Source organism: Platichthys flesus, chromosome 3, assembly GCF_949316205.1.
Source record: "Platichthys flesus chromosome 3, fPlaFle2.1, whole genome shotgun sequence".
Lineage (NCBI taxonomy): Eukaryota > Metazoa > Chordata > Actinopteri > Pleuronectiformes > Pleuronectidae > Platichthys > Platichthys flesus.
This window is the reverse complement of record NC_084947.1, coordinates 20,388,167-20,409,224: the sequence shown is the minus strand read 5'-3', so window position 1 is coordinate 20,409,224 and position 21,058 is coordinate 20,388,167. Positions and strand designations below refer to the sequence as shown.

The following is a 21,058-nucleotide window of genomic DNA, read 5'->3' as shown; positions in this document are numbered from 1 at the left end:
GATGCAACAATATAACTTCTTAAAGAATTACAAATTTTTCCATTTGCAGTTGAAACTGTCTGAATGTATTTTCTTTGGTATTTCGTCTGTTCAATCCGACTAAAAAGTGGGATACTGAATTTAGCTCGACTTGGTTTCCACAATTAAAACTCTGGTGAGGAGTTTTCTGAGACGTCACAGGAGAAAATGAACGAGGAGTTTACTTCCGGAAACAGATGATTTCGTTCGCGGCACGTTGCTCTAAGCGGCGACTTGTTTTGTCCCGGTGAGCTCGCCGTACTTTCACATGACTTCCAGTGCGTGTGACTCCCCCGCATTCCTCAGGTGGCAGCAGCCCAGTCCCACCGATGTCTCCACGGCCGCATCGAAGAGAAACAGCGGCGGAGAGTCAACATCCAGCGCCTTGTGTTTATACAGCATGTAGAGCTCACTGGAGCATCCCGCAGACAGATTTCTAACAACTGACTCCGCCTGTGCTCGGTGTCAGAGGGGATCTGCAGCTCGGCGGAAGCGTGGGGATACATGGGCACATGATAACTGATGACCGAGGAACCTTCTCCGCTTTCTCTGGGCTTTCCCTCGGTGATGGCTGAGCTAATAAGAAGGTGAGATCAGCTCAGATGAAGTCTGCGGACACTGTCGACCTGGAGGGTGGATGTAAACACACCTCTCTGATCACTAGTCACTGTCTCCTCAGCTGAGAGGAGTTATCCATGGGAGCCACACTTGTTTGTCTTCACTGCTACATCTGCCTCCATTCTACTACAGCTGTCTCCATTCTACTACATCTGCTGCTATTCTACTACGTCTGCCTCCATTCTACTACATCTGTCTCCATTTTACTACATCTGCTGCTATTCTACTACATCTGATGCGTTTCTACTACATCTGCTGCTATTCTACTCTTCCTATGGATGGACAGTACGTTTTTTCACTGCTCAATTTATTTTTGCACTATTCTGTTTTGCACTACTCATACCCTGTCTATCCTGTACCTTTTAAATGCATACTATGTTTTGTATGTTACTTTAGTACATAACATGTTAAATACCTACTACGCTGTGTACTAACATGTTGTGCTACTTGTATGTTGAGTGTGTGGTTGGCTATATGTCTACTACTCATCTGTTTACTCTGGGAATCAGAGAAAACAGCCTTTCAATCCTGTCTATGGCCTGTACAGAGTTGTCAATAAAGTTGACTTTGACTTGATATAGTACAACATAAATGTAACAGTCCTCCCAGCTCAGCTTGCTGCCTACAGTCAGTCCTCCTGCACAAAAGCAACTCTAAAGGGCCCTCTCTGGGATTTAATTTGAGGTATTGTCCCCCTAAGCTGATATATCAGTGGGTTAAAGTCGAAAAAACTGCTGCAATGTGTATTTCCATTACCTCTCTCTGGAGCTGCGGACCAAACAGGCTGTTTCAGCCCCTCCTCTGATTGGCTGACTGCACTTTGAGTGATACCAGGCCTATCACAGGTCTCATTCTGGGGCATTCACTCTAGTAAACACGGCTGAAAGTCACGTTATGTTTGCTGCCCTAGAAGACCAGCCACATGTAAGTGCGATCCTGAATGACTCGTACGGGGGAGGAAATACGAATCGAGAAATTTCGATAACATATTTCTTAGAAGGGACTGAGTGAAAAAGTCCACGGAGTGACTGTTTTCATACTTTGAGGGTCCCTACTGACCCCCTTCAAGTAATTACAGATACCAAAAACCCAGAAAATGTATTTTACACAATATGGGCCCTTTAATACATTTTTGACATTTCCTTACAAGCATATGAATCAAATCTGCAGTTTACGTGTAGGCAGACTAAACATTAAGCCATTTATCTGAGAACTGCCTTTTTCTGCTAATAAACATAGTCTTTCTCCATCCATCACTAACCCACTCTGCCACTGAAACCCTGATCCTTGTCTATATCACATCCAGAATTAACTCAATAGTCAATAGCATCCTCTGTGGTTCATCTTCCTAAGTTCTTAACAAACTTATGTCCATCCTGCTGCTGGTCTGCTTACCCACACCCGCTCCCATGATCACCCCTGTCCCTCCAGTTCAAAATCCTCCTACTCACCCACAAAGCCCTCCACAGCCAGGCTCAAATCCTTTGTAAAGTGTCTGAGTTCCTTGAAATGGGCTGTACAAATAAATATATTATTATTTTGCAGGTGTACTTATTTCTTTCTCTACGATGGATCAAAGGTCAAAGGAGAGGGGGACCCCACGAGAGAGGGAATCTGCTACTTCTATCCTGAAGAGGTTTGACCCACACAAACTCTTACACGTTTGGTTCATGTTGTGGGTGGATGTCCTGTATGTTGAAAAATGAATCCTTGTTCCTTCATTTGTGTTGTGTGTATATTAATCTACAGGTTTGAATTATTATTATTTCTGTGTAATTGCCCTGTGTGTTCCTTGCAGACCCCTGTAGATAAGCAGGAGCTTCTCTGCGGACAGCTCGCTGGCGTAGGTCGCTGTGTGTCTGAGCTGTCCTCCTCTCCTGTGCGCTTCCTGAGGCTACGTCGCAGCAAGTATGCCATCCGCATGAAGGATGACTTCTTCTGGGTGAGTGCGCTCACATGTGGTCCCCCTGCAACATTTCAAGGAGACTTTGTTTTGGCCTGTTTAATTTGGGATGTATGTTTCTTTTGTTTTTTACTCCCAGGCTCTGGGCTGCTCAGTGGAAGTCCCCACCACCAGCGTGTGTGAGCTCCTGGATCAGCTCATTAATCTCTTTTGTTTCTACAATGGCTCTGTCCGGCAGAGCTACCAGGTACACACTCCAGTCGTCCTCTTAGTTCTACAACAGCTCTGTATGTTGGAAGTCTGATTTGTTCCCTAAGAGTTTGTAAGAGGATTGTTTTAAGTCATTGACCAACGTTAGGAGAGGAAAGTTTATTTGTGTAGCACATTTCGACAGCAAAGCAATTCAGGCATTATGGCAAATAGTAAAAGCATCATAAGACAATATATAGAAGGAGCATTTAGAAATATATATTATACTTAGTGTTGAATTAAAAACAACAACTAAGAAATAAAAGCGTAAAAGGAACAGTAATAAAAGACTGATGAATTGATTTAATAAAAGGTGGTGGCAAACCGGAAGGTCTTCAGCTTTGCATCAAAGAACAGCTTACAAGATAGATGATCACAGTTTAGTATTACTGTGTGTGAAATTATTATTATCTTTTTTGTATATATTGAAAAAAATACATGAAGAACTTTGACCCCAGAAATATTATGTCTGTCTCTGCATGTTGTAATTTGAGCTTGTTTTGTGCTGTAGCTTAACAGTCAGGAAACGTTGGCCGCTCGATGGGGGCAGTACCTCTCACACCTGCAGCCAGGATCCTCCGAGTTCCATCGCATCTTCAGCTGTTTACGTACCATCGACTCAACTAATGTACGCACTAAATGTTGTTAGCCATCTGCGGTTCAGAGCTGCAGTGTCTTATGTGATGCTGCTGGACATAAACTATATGTTTGATTTTTTTTGACAGGATATGACTGTGTTATTGTGTAAGCCCTCGATGTGTCTTAACAGAAACACAGAGGCAAACTTCTGCTTATTCATTGTCTCAAGGGAATCAGGTTAGATGTTCCCAAGGCAGTGCCAGTAAATCCTGGTTATTTTCTGGCCTCTTAGCCACACAAAAGTTTAAATGACCACGTTTAAAATGTGCCGATTTCAAAGGCCATTTCGTTAAGTCCCGTTAAAACCCATTCTGAGACGACCCTGCCTCATGATAGATGAAATGTTCCCACTTTAATAATTGTATTCCAGCAATAAACACATAAGTATTATTCTTAATCTATCTCCGTATTCATTACTTCTCACTTCATCTACTTTTAGAAAAAAATATATGTTTTTGTCCTCAGGTTGACCCACTTCTGTTGCTCAAAGCTGCCCTTATTCTTCAGGCATGTCAGCGCTGCCCTCTAGTGTTGGCAGGCTGCATCCTATTCAGAGGAAGGTAAGCTGACATTTTGACATCATCCATTTTCCGAGAAATTGTTTTTGTAAGCATGAGCAGTCGGAAAAACCAGAGCTTTTCTTCCTCTCGTCCTCAGAGTTGTCAGCACACAGATGACTCCTAAGCTCACAATGAAGGTCATGGTCCATGAGAGTGAAACGTACTCAAAGGTACCACATGAGATTTAGTCTGAAAATGTTGATATATCTGAACATAAATTAAAAACCCTCCTTTTTAGACCGGCTTTTATGTAATGTTTCTAATATCAGGGTTTTGTTGTTTGTATAAATATATATTTTTTTATTCTATTTTCTTTTACATCCGTGGATGGGGCGCTGTTTTCTCCAACCTTTTTATGACAAAAGGCATTATTACTATGATGATGATTATTGTTAATATTAGTAGTATAGTAGAAGTAGTCTAAGATTATTAATTTTGTTTTATAATATATATATATATTAAAATAAAGAAAACAACACATAAAGAATACACGTGCCAAGTCTGTAGTCGATTAGATGAATGATTTGTGAGCTGTGTGTTCCACAGACAGACAGTTAGTTAGATAGATTGTGGGATTAGGAGGTTGATATCTAACTTAAACATTCAACAGTGACTGTTCCTACAACAAAAGCTGTTTTATTCATGTTGCATCAGTCCACAAGATATTAAGTGGAGACATGAGAGTGACTTTGAGCTCCTTATCTACCTCACCAGAAATATACAAAGTGGTGCTCAAAGTAACACACGAAATACAAATATTTCCCTAAAAGCTGAACATTGCTTTAACAGTATTTTTTTTTTTTTTTTTTTTTTTTTAGAGGCGCAATGGATCAGGGGCCTCTGGCAGATCTGCTGCTGCTGTCAGCTCCACTACAGTGTTCCTGACCTTATCTGAACTCCAGTACCTGCAGTCTGCTCCTGTCGACAAAGATCTCAGGTAGTGTCCTCCCCTTGTGAGATTTGGATCATTAGTTTTTAAAGCAAGTATTTAAGACTTTAAAAAGTAGCTTAAACCATGATGCAGGACTAAAAAGACTTTCTGAAACTGTGTTCCACCCTCCAGTTCCCATTCTACTCCGCGCAGAGACACTCCCCAGAAGAAGACCCGCCTGTCAAGAACATTATCTGAAATGGCCTCCAGTGAGTCCGACTCATCTGACCTCGGTCCCTCCCATTCTCCTCAGAAGGTGTCCTTCAGTCCTTGCCTGTCAGAATCCGATTACTCAGTGTCCAGCCCAGCTCCATCGCAGAGCGCCGATCCCCTCAACCCTCCATCGCAGTCCCCCGAGCCTCCTTTCTCTAATGAACAACATTCCCTTGAAACACCGAACGAGTCGTATTATCAGAGTTTTTACAGCAGCGAAGGTGGAGACAGCCAGGTACATAGCAAAGGAGATGGCTCTGTGTTTGAAGAAAACTCCCTCATCAATGGCTGCGGAAAAGAATTTGACCTGCGAGGGGCAGAGTCAGGCCTCGAGGAATCACATGACGATGATGAGGAGGTGGTGGGAGATAGAGGCGTGGATGGCTGTGGGAGTGCACAAGGTCAAAAGGCGGAGGTGCAAGATCCCCCTCCTTCCTCTGGTGCCTCTGACGACCCAGAGGAGAGTCCCCTGATCCCCATGACGCTGTACTTGCACCGGGTGAAAGGCCTGGTGCTGGCCCTGCTGGTGGATCCTCCCTTCCTGAGTGACACAGCTTCTATGGAGGAAGTGGTGAGAAACAAAAGCCACGCGGCCAATAACGGGGATTTCTGCTATGTTTGTCACATTTCCATACTGAAACTCTTTGAGCACAAAACCTGACCTCACTTCTTTTGATGAGTGGAACAAAAAGAAGCTTCATGACACAGCAGATGTAATGCATCACAATGTCTGTCTCTATAATCCACCAGCTGTGACTCAGCAGAATTTGAATTTAAGTGCATGAGTGCACTAATTGGCCTTTGTGATGCTAATATTTGGCTCTGCCTTTATGGTTTGTATCCAGTATCACAGCAGCCTGGCGTCACTAAACGGACTGGAGGCTCATCTGAGGACCATATCTCCAGGGGCCTTGGGGGCTCCGGGTCCCTACATCTTTACCCATTTTGACTGCATTCAGAGCACACTGACGAGTAAGGCCTCATAAGATTCACACGTGTCTGTATTCACTCTTTGACTTTTCCTTTACTTGGCTTTGCTCTGAATCTGTCTTTTCCAGTTTTAACTTTTCTGCTGGAGTGAGTAAAATCCCTGGCATCTCTTCTCGGACACTGGGGTGGGGTTTGGAAGTTTATATTTGTCTTTGCATGAGTTAACGGCTAATTAGTAAAACTGAGGTCAGCATTCCTTTGTGCAGCAGGCATGCCTGTCCAGGTTAATGTGCCACTGTTATTGTGTGTCTCTGCAGCCAACCTGTCTGGTCGACCAGGGGGAGCCCCGGAGCATCCTTTTGTCAGGGCAACATCGCTTCTTCACTCGCATTTCTGTAACACTAAAACTCTGCAGGAGGCTATTATCAGGTCAGTATGGCAGGGACGTGGTGGTGGTGGTTTTGTGTGTGTGTGTCGGGGGGGGTGGTTCTCATGCCTTTCATGGCTCCTCAAGTATAGGTCGGGGGTGGAGGTTTGTCAGTACATCGTGTCTATCACTACATCCCACCAATCCCTGAATGTTCTTCCTTTACTTGCATAGATCACACTGCAGCAACAGCTCATACTGTATTTACTGGAAGACAAAATCTTGTCTGTCCTTGCTCTTTGCATCTCTTTATCTTCTGCTCTGCTGCATGAAGACATTCTTTATGCTTGAATCGCAGGAGTGCCGGTGCAGCAGTGTATGGAACCCGCAGCGTGGCTCAGGAGACTTACTTCCAGCAGCACGGGGGATCGCTGAGGAACTCTGGCATCCCCAACCACCAGGACAGCGCGTTCTCGCTGCCCAGCAAGGCCCGACACAGACTACTGAAGCACGGGGTAAACCTGCTCTGACCTAACAACAGTGTGACTGTCTGCTCTTGATATTCTTTCAAAGAAAAACTATCCTGTTAATAGCTTTAACATTTACACAGCAAATTTGACTAAAATATGATTAAAAGCTTCCTCTGTTTTGTGAACTGCCATGGTTAACATATTGTGTGATATTTGCTTATGGTGTGTTATGAAATACTATGGCACTCATTTTGAAGACCTCGTTTTCTAGTATCATCAATAGGAATTTGCTATGAAAATGTAAGTAATTTATGTTGTTACGATTTTTATCAGGTTACATCTGCACATGTTTACAACAAGGTTTTAGCCATTTCTTTAGTTACTCACATGCTTTACATTTGATTTCTGCTATGCTAAAACACACTCCTGTATACACTGGACTTTTCTGGACTTTTCATTTGACACATATTTCTCTTCGGTACAAAGTACAAATGCCCTGTACTTGTATTCATTCATTTAGAACCAAATCTTTATACTGTTTAACTTCTGTACATAATCAAACTTTTGCTAAAGCCCTTTTACAAACAAAAAGTGTATTTATTTCAAATCAACTGTTGTCACATAAATGTGTTATTAAACTCTCATTTGCACTGTGACGTTTATTTTATTTAATTATTAGTGGAAATTAAATGAAACAGGATCCTCTCTGTGTCGAGTCTTGTGTGAGCTACTTTTGTAAAGGCTTGTGTAAAAACCACGGGGGCTGCACGGCCTTATTAGGGCCATCAGCGGCCTGCATGTGACCCTGCACTCCGGACCCAGTTGTTTTCCACCTCGGGCTTAATGCCTCGTTTCAAAATGGTCCCAGCTGACTGGAGGATGACGTGCGCACGGTTGTTTGAGAAGCATGCTCATAAAATGTTATCATTCAAGCTCCTTCCTCAGGTTTCTGTGCTGCGTGTGTTGTGAATGAGATCGTTCCTGATGATCCGAATATGGAGTAATTAGAGTCATTAGCTCAGCGGCTGAATTTGAATGGATGGGGTCGGCGCTCTTCGGGGCGCCTTATTATGCAGGCGCATTAAAAGAAAGCGATGGGGGGCAAATGGGTGGTTAAAGGTACGAACAAAAAGAGGGGCAGGGACTGTGAGGAGGGCCAGAATTCAAATTCTAAGTGGTAAGTTGTTCCCATTGTCACTGGGGTATAAAGCCGGCAGAGCCAACTCGCCGGAAGGAGAGCTGGCACAACACAGAAGCAGCCTGTTGTTCATCATTGAGGATCCGAGAGTCAGGATCTAGACACCCCACCATGGCCTGCTCGCACTGTATCTGGATTGCTCTAATTCTTCTCTCGGTGATGACAAGTAACACTGGAGTATACGGTCGCGCAGTAGATGCGCTGGGATTTGCGTCGCCGTCGTCGAGAAGAGCAGATGAATCAACCGGGCCAACTTTACGCACGGAGGAGGCGCACCGGGACCGCTGCGCAGAGCTGGCGGCGCCTTGGCTGGAAAACAAACAAGCACCCGGGGATAACGCGACTACTTTGCAATTCCGTGGTCGACCCCTTTCCCCGGGAGCCTCGCAAGGCCTTGTGTTCCCCGGCAAATCTCTTTTCAACTTTGTCCGACGGGTTTACCAATGCTGTCACGGGGGACTAACCTGCAGACGCGTCAAAGGGATTCAAGGTCGTTCGAGAGGAGGTAAGAGTTGTTCTAATAATCTCTGTTGTAATGCTGATGTGTAGTGGGGGGTGGGGTTGGTGTCGAGTGATGCAGCGCTTAACCGGAGAACTGAATATCAGGTTTGTTTCCGTGAGGATAATTCCACTAACTGTGGTTCAAGCTACTGTAACTACGCGTGGGCTGCAGGCCGAGAGCACTATCAGGCAGGAAAGAGGATTTGAGAGCCTTTAAACTGGTGACCAATCCTCCAGCTGCATCACAACTCATCATTGCCTTAAATGTAGGTTAAACTGATTTCTTGATGGTATATGTGTACGTGAGGAATAACAGAAGGCAGCCTTCCTTAGGTAAAAAAAAGCCCACAGAGCTCTGAAGACGGTCCAGGTGTATAGCCACCAAGATGATTGCATTAGATAAGATGAGATATGCTCTTATCTTTTGCAAAGATAAAACTTGTCCAGACCCACTGAGAGGCGTTTTGAACATACACACATTCAAGATGCCATTTACATTCTGCAGTTCATCCAGCTTGTGGAGCTGACAGAGTGACAGTGTGCAGGAATGTCTTAGGCTGCAGAGGTGAAAGAAATTTAGCTGGAAAGGCAGTTTGGGGGACTTAATAGCTTGATTAATACAGTGGTGTTGAGGAGGGTGTCATCTGCATATAAATGAGTTTCAGCTGCCTTAATGTCCCCTTCATGAATTGCTGAGATGTCCTGCTGACAGATTAACATGGTATTAGCAGTGAAAACATCACCTCTGTGCTAGAGATTGTTTTCTGATCCCTGAGATTCATCAGGATCGAGCCTGACATGAGTATGTACTGCTCTGTAACCTGACTCTGACACTGTCTCTTCTTCTCGTCCTCCCCAGATAGAGATGTGGAGTTTCTCCTCAACAGGGAGATTCTGTCACTGACAGTAACGAGAGCCGAGCTTCACCTTCAACTTAACAACCCGCAGCACCTGGACATCCACCCTGTGCTTCCATCCATGGCAAAGCGCAGCCTTCCAACCAGGTAAAAACTACTCTCGATATGAGTATCACATTTAGTTGCCTTTTTTAGGCCTCCATAGACAGTGCTGAGCTGCAAGCCTCTGGTGGTCTCAGGCCTGGTTGAAACTTTGTTGTCTCTTGCCTCCTTTAGGTACAGTGTGTGGTCTGGGGGCAGCAGGCTGGAGCTCAGAGTGGATCTGCTATTTCTCTTCCAGAGTCTGCAGCAGGCGGCAGGTGGTGCCGGAGGAGGGGGTCCCAGTTTGGTGAACATGCGGCGGGTGGCGTTTTCTTCCAGGGGGGATCCACTTAGAGAAAACCCTGCTCCTCACACTCTGCATGACGCCAACAGCCACGCGTGGGGGGATGTGCTGGCCAGCGGGCTGCCTGCTCTGGAGCTGGTGCTGGGCTGCAGTCAGGCTGGAGCAGGGGTGTCCTGCGGGAGTGGCGGTGTTCATCTCTCACACACACCTTTCATGGCTCTGTACTACAGATAAAGCCATGTTGAGACTGGGACTGCATGGAAACTGCTTTATCTGTTACCTTTGAAAAGAGGGACAAGGAAATAATGCACTTCAACAAAAAATCTATTAATTTATAAATGTTATGTTTTGTAAAATATATATATAAATTTGTAAATAGTGAATATGATATACCGGGAGTTTATGCAGTCATTCATTGGTTATTAAAACTCGATTTAACAATGGCTCTTGACAAAAGCGTGTGGCCGCCTCAGTGTGTGTACGTGCTTCGTCTACTTTGTTCAGCTGTGTTTGTCTTTAAATATTCGGCTCCCAGCAGCATTTAGATATGTGGTTCTATTTCAAGAAGTATTCACAGTTGGTGGAAAAAGGTGGAAAAAAAGACACCTGGACAAACAAAGGGCCTGTGCATGTTGCTGTGACCCTGATGAACCTAGCTGCTCTGTTAATTTGTTTCAGGAAACGTTAGACGAAAACGTGAAGAGTTTCAAGGGTTGCAAGTGCCCACAAGGTTGCACAGTTCCAAAAATACTTTGGATTTTACTTGTCAAACACAGAGGAATCCAAAAAACAAGACATTCTGATAAAATAGCACATTTATTAAAAAGAGACAGCATATAATTAGCCTTTCCCATTTTGCAGGTGTACATGGCATGAGTAAAATCAGTCAACACAGTCATCAAAATAACCTGTCTTTATCCAACACATGTATATATATCGCTATACAATGGGTTTCGTATTTTAGCTCACGCTCACTGTCTCTCAATCCCACTGTGTGACTGGTGGAAGACCTCGCCCTTCATGTACGCATACGATGGCCTAAATTGGCTCGCTGTTCAAATTTGTCTCAATTTAAATTCATCTCACATCTCAGCTGCTTTGAAAATGGGACACGAGGGGAAACAGCATCTAGTTGAATTATTATTTTTTTTTTTACAATTACAGAGAAAATAAAAGATTGTTTCATGACAGGCGGATGATATGTGGGGACAAATCTAATGACCTGTTTGCTGCCTGTGTTTTTCTACTGCTTTACCATGTAATGGGGGATGAAAGAAATCAAAAACCTTTTAAGACACTGTTAAAGAATCTGGATGGAATGACAGAAATTCTTTGGTTCTCGTGGAAAGTAAATAAATAATAGAGCAAATCTTCATTCCCCTCCAGTCTATTCAGCTGTGAGGTGTTAGTGATCACAACAGTTCCAAAAAGGCTGGTGAGGAGTTAAAAAGAAAACATTGACATTTCAGACCTTTCAACTTGTGTTTGACTGGCTTTGCTCCAAGAAAAGTTTAGGTGAACGTGAACAACCGACTGAATGTATATGGATCCTACAATGTCTAATGTCAAGAAAGAGCCGCTTGTTTGGTATGAAGATCTCCCCCTGAAATGTGGGTTTAACTGAGAAGAGGGAAAACAAATAAGAAAATTTGATATAAGCCAACAAAAAAAGGAACCTCAAGGCGAATGATGGTAAAGCACGTTGTATTCAATAATTCAAGGCAACAAAGACAAACACACATCAAAATTAAAATACATGAGGCAGTGCAAAATGTCACACCAATAACATATCCTGTTTTAAGAACTCAAAAACAAAACAGATCCTGAGGAAAAATTCAAACATACAAATCCAAGTGTATTATAAAATATCTCCAGATCAGCCCCACTCTGATTTAAATTATATGTAATAGAATGGAAGATCCCACATTTTTAGACGTAATCTCTTTTATTTGTTACTCTTTTACCGACAGTTCATCTGGCTGCCTGTTAATTTTTTTTTATTTTTCCTATTCTGTACCAACAACTATTCTTCCCCAGAGGAAAGCCACAGAGTCCTCCTCACGAAAAAAAAGAGAGAAACACCTCAGCTAAAACACAAAAGTGATGAGATCAAAACTGCCGTCACACAACAAAACTTGTGATCTTGTACCTTATATACACATGCAACTGTGTGGACTTGTGTAGAGAAACAGAACATGACGACTTTGGTGCTGAAATAATTAACTTTCTGCAGCATCCAATAGGAAGAAGAAAGGTCCTTCCTTCTTTTATATTAAAAAATAAAAAAAAAAAAAAAAAAAAAAAAAGGGTGTCGAGTTTTCAGCTGAAAAGATTAAATCATAACCCCCCCCCAAAAAACAGAAACCCCCAAAACACAGACAACATTTTATAGCACAAACTTCTTGCCAATCAATCACACTGGGAAGGGGAGATCAAGGAGTGGGGGAGAATCCGCAACAACTGAATTATTAACAGTTTTTCCAAGTAATGCATTTGGCAACAGCAATACTAAGTTGGGTGGTTGGGTGAGGGGCCCGTGGGAAATTTAAGACGCATTAGTGAAACAGGCAAAGTTAAAAAATTGTCCTTGGAGAGCTAAGCACTTAAGGGAAGTAACTAGATAAGTAATAGGAGGATTTACAAGACAACACTGTAAAAAAAAAAGAACAAAGCTGCTTCTAAGTTCGGATATAAAGCAGAAAGGATTGCTTTGTCCGAAAGCTGAAACTAACTAACTAACTCAATGATATGGCCATGTAGAAAAAAAACAACAACAATGATCATGTATTATCCAATCGGTTCAATATCAAGAACAGGCATCTTAACTGCACTGAATTAACTAAATGGTACGGTCTACATAAGTACGAAAAGCCAACAGATCTGAAAGGCCAAGTCAAGAATGTGGAAAATTTATCTGGAACATCTGGTAAACATTTGGCTTTCTACGGATACCAATGTTGTGCTTTCTCTCACTTCAGGTGGATGAGCTTTTGGTTGCCACAGAGAGACTTTGTATCAAACACATGCAGCACAGGCACAGGTGATTCTAAATTATTATATTATCATTGAGCTACTGTGGCTTGTTCTCTTTCAGTCTGATAACATGGAGTGAAGTTCATGGCCCAATCAGATTCAACACATCATTATGTAAAGATAAAACAACCCCCTCCCTAACCCTAATCCCCCCCCCCCCGATTTAAAATGTGGAACATAATGTTCCTCTAAATAAACCGTAACAAATTTCATGGTGTTTTTTTATTAAGTGTATTATAAACCTAACCGTTTGCCACAAACATCAGATTCAATCTTAAGTGGTTTGTCAAATAATAAAACAGCTCCCAATTTTCCCTAAACATAAAAAAACTAAAACATTCTTTGGTGAAACAAAAAGGCAGTCTTGCATCGCTGATGGACAAATAATGAAAACAAAGATGACGTAAAGCAACGTGATAATCAGGACTCGCACACTTGTCTCTTCACACCTTTTAAAATGGATTGATCCTTAAAAAAAAAAAAAAAAAAGGACAATGGGTAGATACTGTAGAGGAATCGTTTCTCTATGAACACTCAAATGAACTAATTTCTGAAAACCGTTTTATATTTCTGTAAAGGCAAGCCGAGTCAAGACAGCAGATAGCAAATAATCCTGCTGGCCAAAGAGCTAATTCCACGTGAACCTTTCGATGTTTCAACATTGAACAGCAAGCAGATGATGGCACGTCAAGGCAGGACTAACTAGATCTGAGTGGACAGACAAAAAAAAACAAATTGAAAATGAAAGCATTTAAATGGCAATTGCATTTCCGTTAACCATCAGACTCATGTTTTCTAATCTATTTTCTTTGCAGCACCCTATCCAATTAAAAGGTAGCATGTATGACCAGGTGCTGAGCAGGAGCAGCAGGAGTGTTAAAGTGTGCTTCCTTGCCACACCCAATACAAAACAATGCTTTTAGTTTATAAAACGGGCCCAGACCAATCACTCCTGAGTGTCCCATAGCTGCTGAGATGTGGTTTCTAACCGTGAGGACTGGCCTCTGTAAATCCCGCCCAGTCTCATGAGTGGAAAATTACAAACATTGTTCAAAAGGGTCCGCAGAGGTGGATGCCAAACACATTCACAAAGAAGCGCACAGTATACACTTCCTACTTCTCCTTTTCTGTCCTCCGGTACAATTCACCAGCAGCATTTTCTTCATCTTGAGGTGGCTTCCCGAAAAAATTATTGTCTCCTTTTGTTCCTACCGCCGTCGTCGTCAATTTTCTGCGAGCCCTCGGTTCAACCTGTGCTGCTGTTGTCACCTTGACCCCCTCCCCTCTTCTCTCCCCCTCTCTCTTCATAGTCTTGCGTCCTCCTCGTCCTCCTAACGTCTTCCTGACAGCTTGTTTGACCTCACAGCCGACAGAGGCAGAACAGTGTGGGGATGAAAACCCCAAATGCCACGAGGATGGGAAACATTAGACTGCTGTTATCGGCTGCGTATGGGTTTGGTGTTCGGGGACCAGACTGGACCCTGTTCTTCACACCTGCTGGCAACTTTTTCTTTCCACCTTCCTCGCCTACTTCACTATCTTCATCATCTTCACCATCTTCACCATCTTCCTCAATCTTCTCCAAGCCAGGGTGAGGCTGAAGTTTTGGTACATCTGTCAAATTTAAAATAAACACGGAACATAAAAGAAAGGTACAAAAAAAATTGGGATGTATCTAAAGTGCTGGTGTATAACACAGTTACTACTAGGTTTACAATTGCTTTATGCAAAAGGCTAATTGTTTCAATATGTTCAGTGTCAGGACTCACCTTCTAATGTTCCCTTCATTACATAGAGAGCACAGACCTTTGGGTTGTCATAATAACCCTGAAACAAAGAACAGATCAGCCCCATGATGCAGGTTAAACAAATGACAGTAAGTAGTTATAGGTATTTATAACATTAATCATAAAAGATGAAAACAGTTAGAAATGCCTTTTTTAATCTGCAAAAAGAGTAGAGCAGAGGATTTGTTTCTCTCGACTGAAATAAAAGCACAGACAATCAGTGACCTAAAAAAAAAAAAAAGGTCACTTAGAAAAAAAATGTAAGAAGCCACGCTACATATTTCGCCAAGCCACATGTTCTGCAAACTCCCAAATAAATTATTTTGAATTTGTAGGAATTCAGGGCTTAAAGGGAATAATAATCGAGTCCGGAAAAAAATGCTCTGACTGATGTTTTTCATGTTGGATGTTTTGGTGCTGATATGAGCAAACATCTCCAAAGAGGTTACACTTTCCTCTGCGTTCATGTGTCTGTTAGGTAGTATAATACGGAGCGGCTTACCAAGGTGGAAGGATGCGGTATGGGTTATGGAAGAATCCATTAGTTTTTGGTTCAGATCCCGATCACCAGGATTTTTCTTTAACATTTAGTGATAAGGCGTTTGCAACATTTTCTTTGAATGCACGATAGTTCATGAAAACCATCAATCTAATGTTTTCGGGACAAATATTTTTGAGGGTGCGCAGTTGCATATAAAAACAACATTCAGGATCTACTAAATTTATGTGATTTTTATAAGGAGACTGTTAAGCCTTGGCGGAGGTATACGTCCTCCCAAGTTCCCTTTGAATTCAATTCTGTGGGAATAAATACACCTAGTCACATTGTGGGGAAGGTTTGTACACCTGGCTCAGGAGGCAGAGCGGGTCGCTGACCAGATGGTCGGTGGTTCTATCCTTGGCTCCTCCAGTTTGCATGCTGAAGTGTTGGGGGCATGCCACTCAACTTCTGAAATGTCCCTGAGGCTGAGTTCAGAACTGTATGAATGTGTGTGTGAATTGGGGAATGTGGTTTGTACAGTTAAGCACTTTCCCTTGAAAAGCGCTATATGTAAATACAGCCAATTTGACCATTTACTACGAATTAGATTTAACCCTATAAATATCATACCAAAAGTCAAAAGCATAGAGCATCATTGTGTGAGATGATCCTGTTTTAGAGCAACGATAGCAATACAGGTTAAGCTGTGTGAAGTGACTAAAAGGAAGAGCATTGCTAAAGGATATTGTGCAGGTTAGACACAAATTACCAGCACTACTCCTTCTGCATGTGGCAGAGCCCAGTGGATTTACTAGCAAAGAATAAAATGTGACAAGGAAAGGAGTGAAACAATTACTGAATTTATCACTGGCCCTTTTCAGAGATTAAGAATGAAGGGTTCATGGTCAGACTAACTCCAAATTCTATCAGATATTTTGGATATCATTAACATCCTCTCGTAAATCACAGTAAACGGGGATCACACGAAAAGGGGAAATTAACAAAAGCCACCACTAACTTGAAGAAATATTGAATAGTGGGGAAGTTGAAAAGATGATTTACAGAAAATAGACTGGTGAGAGCAAAAGAGCAAAGTTAAACGCTGTATTAAACAAATATGATAAAAGCTGATGAGATTTGGGTCCGATGTCAAAAACATGGCCCACAGTCCAGCAGTCATGAAAGAAATATATAACTTGGTGGGTCAAACGCTTCAAAAAGACCTGAAGTCTGAAATAGATGCAGTTTGAAATGAAAGATATTAAATATGTGGCATGTTCCTCTTTCTTCAGAGAACTATAAAAATAATTTTTACTTATACACTCTTACTGCAGAATTAGTCTTGCAGAGAAAGTATGACCAAAACTATCTTTTCTCAAACTATCTTTACCAGTAGATGGACACAGCCAATCAGCCAACCTGTAAAACTACCAGATTTGAGCCAATTTGCCTAAAAAAGTAAAAGTAGCGTTCACATACAGTCAATTTCTGTAACTTATCAACCCGTTAACACTAAACCAAGTTGTCAAAATATAATTAGAAAAGGAAAAACAGCTCACCTTTACAAACTCCACAGTGAGCTTGCCGTTGAAAGTGGATACCTCCCCTTGCACGCTCAGCTTGCCACGTCGAATAGAGAAAGACACTATCTCATCATGAGCAGTACTGTGGCCCACTCGATCAAAAATATCCAGGTCCTTCACCACCACATGGCCGTTCAGACGGACGTCAAACACCTAGTAATACAGATTTTCATAGTGATTAACACGCACAGACACACAACCTAACAATTGAGGCATCATCAATAGAGTACCCCAATGGTAACTCAAACCACTCCTAGAATACTGTCTGAACACCAGTGTACAGCTACAGGGAAATTAGGAGAGAAAAATGAAATTAAGATTAAGACGCATTTATTTGTCCCAAACACATGCACACTCATGCAGGTAGGGAAATTGAACCTCTGCTTTTACCCCATCTGGTGCAAGACACACAGAGCAGTGAGCGACATGTACGGCGCCCGGGGAGCAGATGTTGGGGGAGTAAGGTGCCTTGCTCAGGGGCACTTGACAGGGTAGTTTTTTAATTATAAATAATAATTATACCTTAAAAATGTGTTCATTGCGCATATTGTCCATTCAAACTGTGCAGATAAAACATGCAACACACGCACATGTAGACTTGATGATGTCTGATAGATTCTTTGTCATACCTTTTGCTGTGACTGGGCAAAGTAAACTTCTGCATACTTCATAACCAGTATATAGTCTCCTTCCTCGCGAATGGGAACATCGTATCCAAAAGTGTCCTCGTTGTAGCGCTCCGTCTGATAAAGAATCTGGTCCTCTTGACTGGAGCGCAGAATTGGCAAACGCACCCCGTAGTCGGAGGCTGCAAAGGAGGAGAAGGCATCAAGTTAAGTATGCACTTTGCTCAGGGGACCACGATAATACCTGCAGTGCTGGGAAACTGATGGTCCTTTAAATTCAGCAAAGCACCCCATTACAGGAGGCCTTTTCCCCACTTCCACCACCATGTGAAATACAGGTTCCTGTTTGTCTCAAATGGCAGATTACCACACTGATCACGAAAACTTTCACTTCCAGCATCTCTGCCACATAGCTGACGCCATGAAGGACTCTACAGTCAATTAGATCGCATCATCATCACCTGCTTCCTGTCCACGCTGAGATGGGCGGAGCTGCAGCCCTCTATGCTGACTCCTCATTAACCGCTGCTCACTTGCGGAAGCAGGAGCACGCACAGATTTTCTGCTGCAAAAACTCCCCGGGCTCCGAGCATACAGTCTATGGCTCCGAGGAGCAGCAGCATTTACCTTCACAATGTCACTCTTGCAGATCACCTCACAGGCGAAGCCAGACAAAAAGACACGTACAATCACATGAGCGACTCACCTTTACCGAGCTTCCCTTCCAACGGGTCCTTTTTGAAGTGAATCCCGTGCACGTCTACGTGTGTTTCACCCCCGGCATTGACAGCCCAGATGACCCGTTCGGCGAGGCTGGGGCCCCCGCCGTCCGCCCAGCACTGCTCGGCGAGCAGCGACAGCACCGCTGCGACCAGCCCGGCGACGAGGTGCGGCGTGACCCGCTGCATTGCCCCGCACAGCGCTGTCCTGCACACAGACACAGACATCGTCGGTACCTGGCTACGTGCAGCGAAACCAAGGGCTAACCCTTCCGTATATTACATTGGTCACACACGGCTACCGTAAGGGGCTATCGAAGCTCGTCGTGGTGACATGCAACGTGATATCCCAGAGTTAGCCAGTATGCTAACGTTCACACCAACACCGGTAGTAGCATTAGCACAGAGACACAGGAAATGACAGTTTTATTATCAACAGAATCACGTCGACAGATCCGCGACATAATGTTACCACGTGCGTATTATTTAGGCAAGCAGTGAGGAGTACCGAGACATTAGCAGTGACTAACGCTAGCTAGCTACCTGTCTAACCAGTAATACTTGGTCTATGGGAGCCCAGCTGGCTAACGCTCATGCAAATGTCTCCTACCTTCTTCCCGTTTCAGCGACAATCTGAGTCTTTGTTCTGCCAACGCGTTCTCCTCTCTGTGCGGACACAGTGTCACCGGCTGCCCGCTCGACAAGCTGTCAGATGAGTGCAGGCTGCAGATATTCTGGGAACACAGCCTCCTGCTGCTGCTTCTGCTGATGCTACGCTGACTTTCATTCAATGTGTAGATTCTAACATTGGCTCAGCCAGTGTGCAGGGGGCGGGACTGCGCTACCTAACTTGAGACTCCCCGTGACCGATGAGTGACGGGTGCTCCGTCGAATCACGTCCTCTCTGTGGAGGTTTCCCGAGCCAGTCAACACGAGCTTCCGCATCACGGACCAATCACAGACTACTACGTTATAACTGTGCACAAAGAGCGACTTTGAGTGTGTTCACTAAGAAAATGAAACACTCCGACATGTTGGGGTTTTTCACACAACACAGCATGTCTCTATTCTGAGTTTGATTGACAGACACGTGAACTAAAGAGGCCCTGCGTCGCTTTTACACGTCAGGTATGGGGTTGGAGTATTTTGTGCCCTGGGTTCAGCCTGTCAGGCAGAGACCTCAGTTTGGGTCCACGCCCCCTTCTAAGACTGACTGGCAGGTCTGACATTATAAGAGGTGGAAAATTCTTTACTCATGTAGAAGTAAAGATACTTGTGTCAGAAATGACTCCAGTAAAAGTATTTATTGAACCCCTTTACTCAATGAAAAATAAAGGCTCTGAAGTGTACTCAAGTATGCAAGTAAAAAGTTCCTCTCTGAGGGCCATCTAATCTGTGCAAATCAAACTGAGAATATTTTTTAATTTATAATTCAATTAAACCCCACTAACTTCTATCAAAGCAAGTGTGAGCATACAGATCTGTCCAGGAGGAAATGTATAGGCTACAAGGAAATAAAGTATTAATTATTAGTCTTTATTTAAATAAGGCCAGAGAAAGGTTTTTTTTTTTTAATGCTGCGTTGTGGACATTATCAATATTATTAGGGATGTAAGCTGATTCTTCACTTTCTTCCAGGTTGTTATTCCTTGTCATGGACATATGTGCTTTGCCTCTTCTCTGTTGTTGACTCTCTCTTCCGTCTGTTTCATCTTGATAAGTCTGTAGAGCTGATTTGTGTAGGTTTAGCATGATATACAACAATGGATATACAGTGAGGAACTTAAAAAGTAACCAGCTGTTTTTAAATTTCAGGGAGTAGAGGTACAGATTTGTTTAAAATTGTACACAATAAATGTAAAAAGTCTTCATAAAGATAGTAATTCAGGTAAACTACAAATACCTGAAAAATCTACCTAAGTATAGTATTTCACTCTTGATTATTGTCACAATGAGTTTTCAGAAAGTACCAGGTAGTGAAGCCTTCAGGTGATCCTAAACCAACACACTGGACTGCACTGATGTCCCTGCCTGCGACACTTTAACTTCCTGTGGCAAATAATGTACTGTACTTTGCACAGTCCAGTCTCTAGTGTTTGCCTACAACGTATTGCACAATCTCTCCCTGGTGCTTATAGTATTTTGAATTTTTAATTTTGTATCCTATTTTTTATTTTTTACATTTATACTTGCATAAATACTCCACAGCAAAGTCCTTCTTCCTGTACAACTGATTGACAATAAACTGGGATTCTTATTCTGATTCTTAAAACATACCTTTGATAATAAACCTTGACATACTGGACCTACAAAAAGGGGGACATGAATCAAAATAACAAGAATTAGATTTATCCTTATAAAACTTTCTCTAGTGGCTTTACCATTCTGCATTCTCTTAAGTGAAGGGCTAACATAAGCATTAATAGCTAAAAAGTAACATTAACTGATAACTAAATGCTTTAAGGTAAAAAGGGCTAAACCCTTGTCTAGGTCATAAATCTCTAGAACAAAATCTGGTAAACGTATTTTCTGGTCCATTCCAAAAGAATGAACTGTCCCTGTAAGTATAACTCATCTCGATACACTTACAATGTGTGCATTCCTTTTTTAATCTCCATTATTCTTATTTTCTATATTATTCTTGTAAATTGTGTGTGTGTGTGTTTCTGTGTAAAACAATATTATTTAATAACTCTTATCTTCAGGTACCCCCACCCTCTCTCTCTCTTTGACACGGAGTCTTGTCCAATCAGGGGGACCAACGCAGCGTGCGTACACGGTGCACTAGAGAGCTGGTAAGAAAGGAATGAATGGAGATAGTTGCTATGGAAACAGTATTACTTCTGTGGGTGACAGGTGTTTGCTTTTCTACCAACCACAGCATTTGTATGAACATACAGTAAAACTGCCCTCTATTCATAAAATGAAACAAACATGCATAGTAGAATTGACTTGATTTGATAAGAAAACTTAAAATGGTTGAAGTTCTT

General features: G+C 42.6%; 3 protein-coding genes across 6 annotated transcripts; 2 read left to right on the top strand and 1 right to left on the bottom strand.

Annotated features, from left to right (window-relative positions):
* The first annotated feature begins 280 nt into the window (after positions 1-280).
* Positions 281-7,605, top strand: hps4 (HPS4 biogenesis of lysosomal organelles complex 3 subunit 2). 4 transcript variants are annotated; one of them, XM_062384204.1, is made up of 13 exons: positions 281-605; positions 769-921; positions 2,182-2,272; positions 2,435-2,578; positions 2,679-2,786; positions 3,300-3,416; positions 3,893-3,987; positions 4,085-4,157; positions 4,806-4,924; positions 5,051-5,702; positions 5,977-6,103; positions 6,190-6,246; positions 6,379-6,490. In XM_062384204.1, the coding sequence occupies exons 1-12, from the start codon at positions 541-543 to the stop codon at positions 6,210-6,212; spliced, it is 1,767 nt and encodes a 588-aa protein (XP_062240188.1). In that variant the 5' UTR covers positions 281-540; the 3' UTR covers positions 6,213-6,246; positions 6,379-6,490. The 4 variants fall into 4 exon arrangements, with proteins under 4 accessions (XP_062240188.1, XP_062240165.1, XP_062240180.1 ...); XM_062384181.1 differs by lacking the exon at positions 6,190-6,246 and adding an exon at positions 6,787-7,605 and having other exon boundaries at positions 284-605; XM_062384196.1 differs by lacking the exon at positions 6,190-6,246 and adding an exon at positions 6,787-7,605 and having other exon boundaries at positions 285-605; positions 698-921.
* Positions 7,606-8,067: 462 nt separating this feature from the next.
* Positions 8,068-10,376, top strand: si:ch211-170d8.2 (uncharacterized protein LOC571755 homolog). The gene is made up of 3 exons (XM_062382026.1): positions 8,068-8,601; positions 9,457-9,601; positions 9,731-10,376. Exons 1-3 carry the CDS (start codon positions 8,208-8,210, stop codon positions 10,071-10,073), a joined length of 882 nt encoding a protein of 293 aa, XP_062238010.1. The 5' UTR covers positions 8,068-8,207; the 3' UTR covers positions 10,074-10,376.
* Positions 10,377-11,526: 1,150 nt separating this feature from the next.
* Positions 11,527-18,893, bottom strand: mlec (malectin). The gene is made up of 6 exons (XM_062384168.1): positions 18,679-18,893; positions 18,056-18,276; positions 17,353-17,531; positions 16,700-16,876; positions 14,642-14,699; positions 11,527-14,486 (listed from the first exon to the last, which is right to left on the bottom strand). Exons 2-6 carry the CDS (start codon positions 18,255-18,257, stop codon positions 14,233-14,235), a joined length of 870 nt encoding a protein of 289 aa, XP_062240152.1. The 5' UTR covers positions 18,258-18,276; positions 18,679-18,893; the 3' UTR covers positions 11,527-14,232.
* Positions 18,894-21,058: the final 2,165 nt, after the last annotated feature.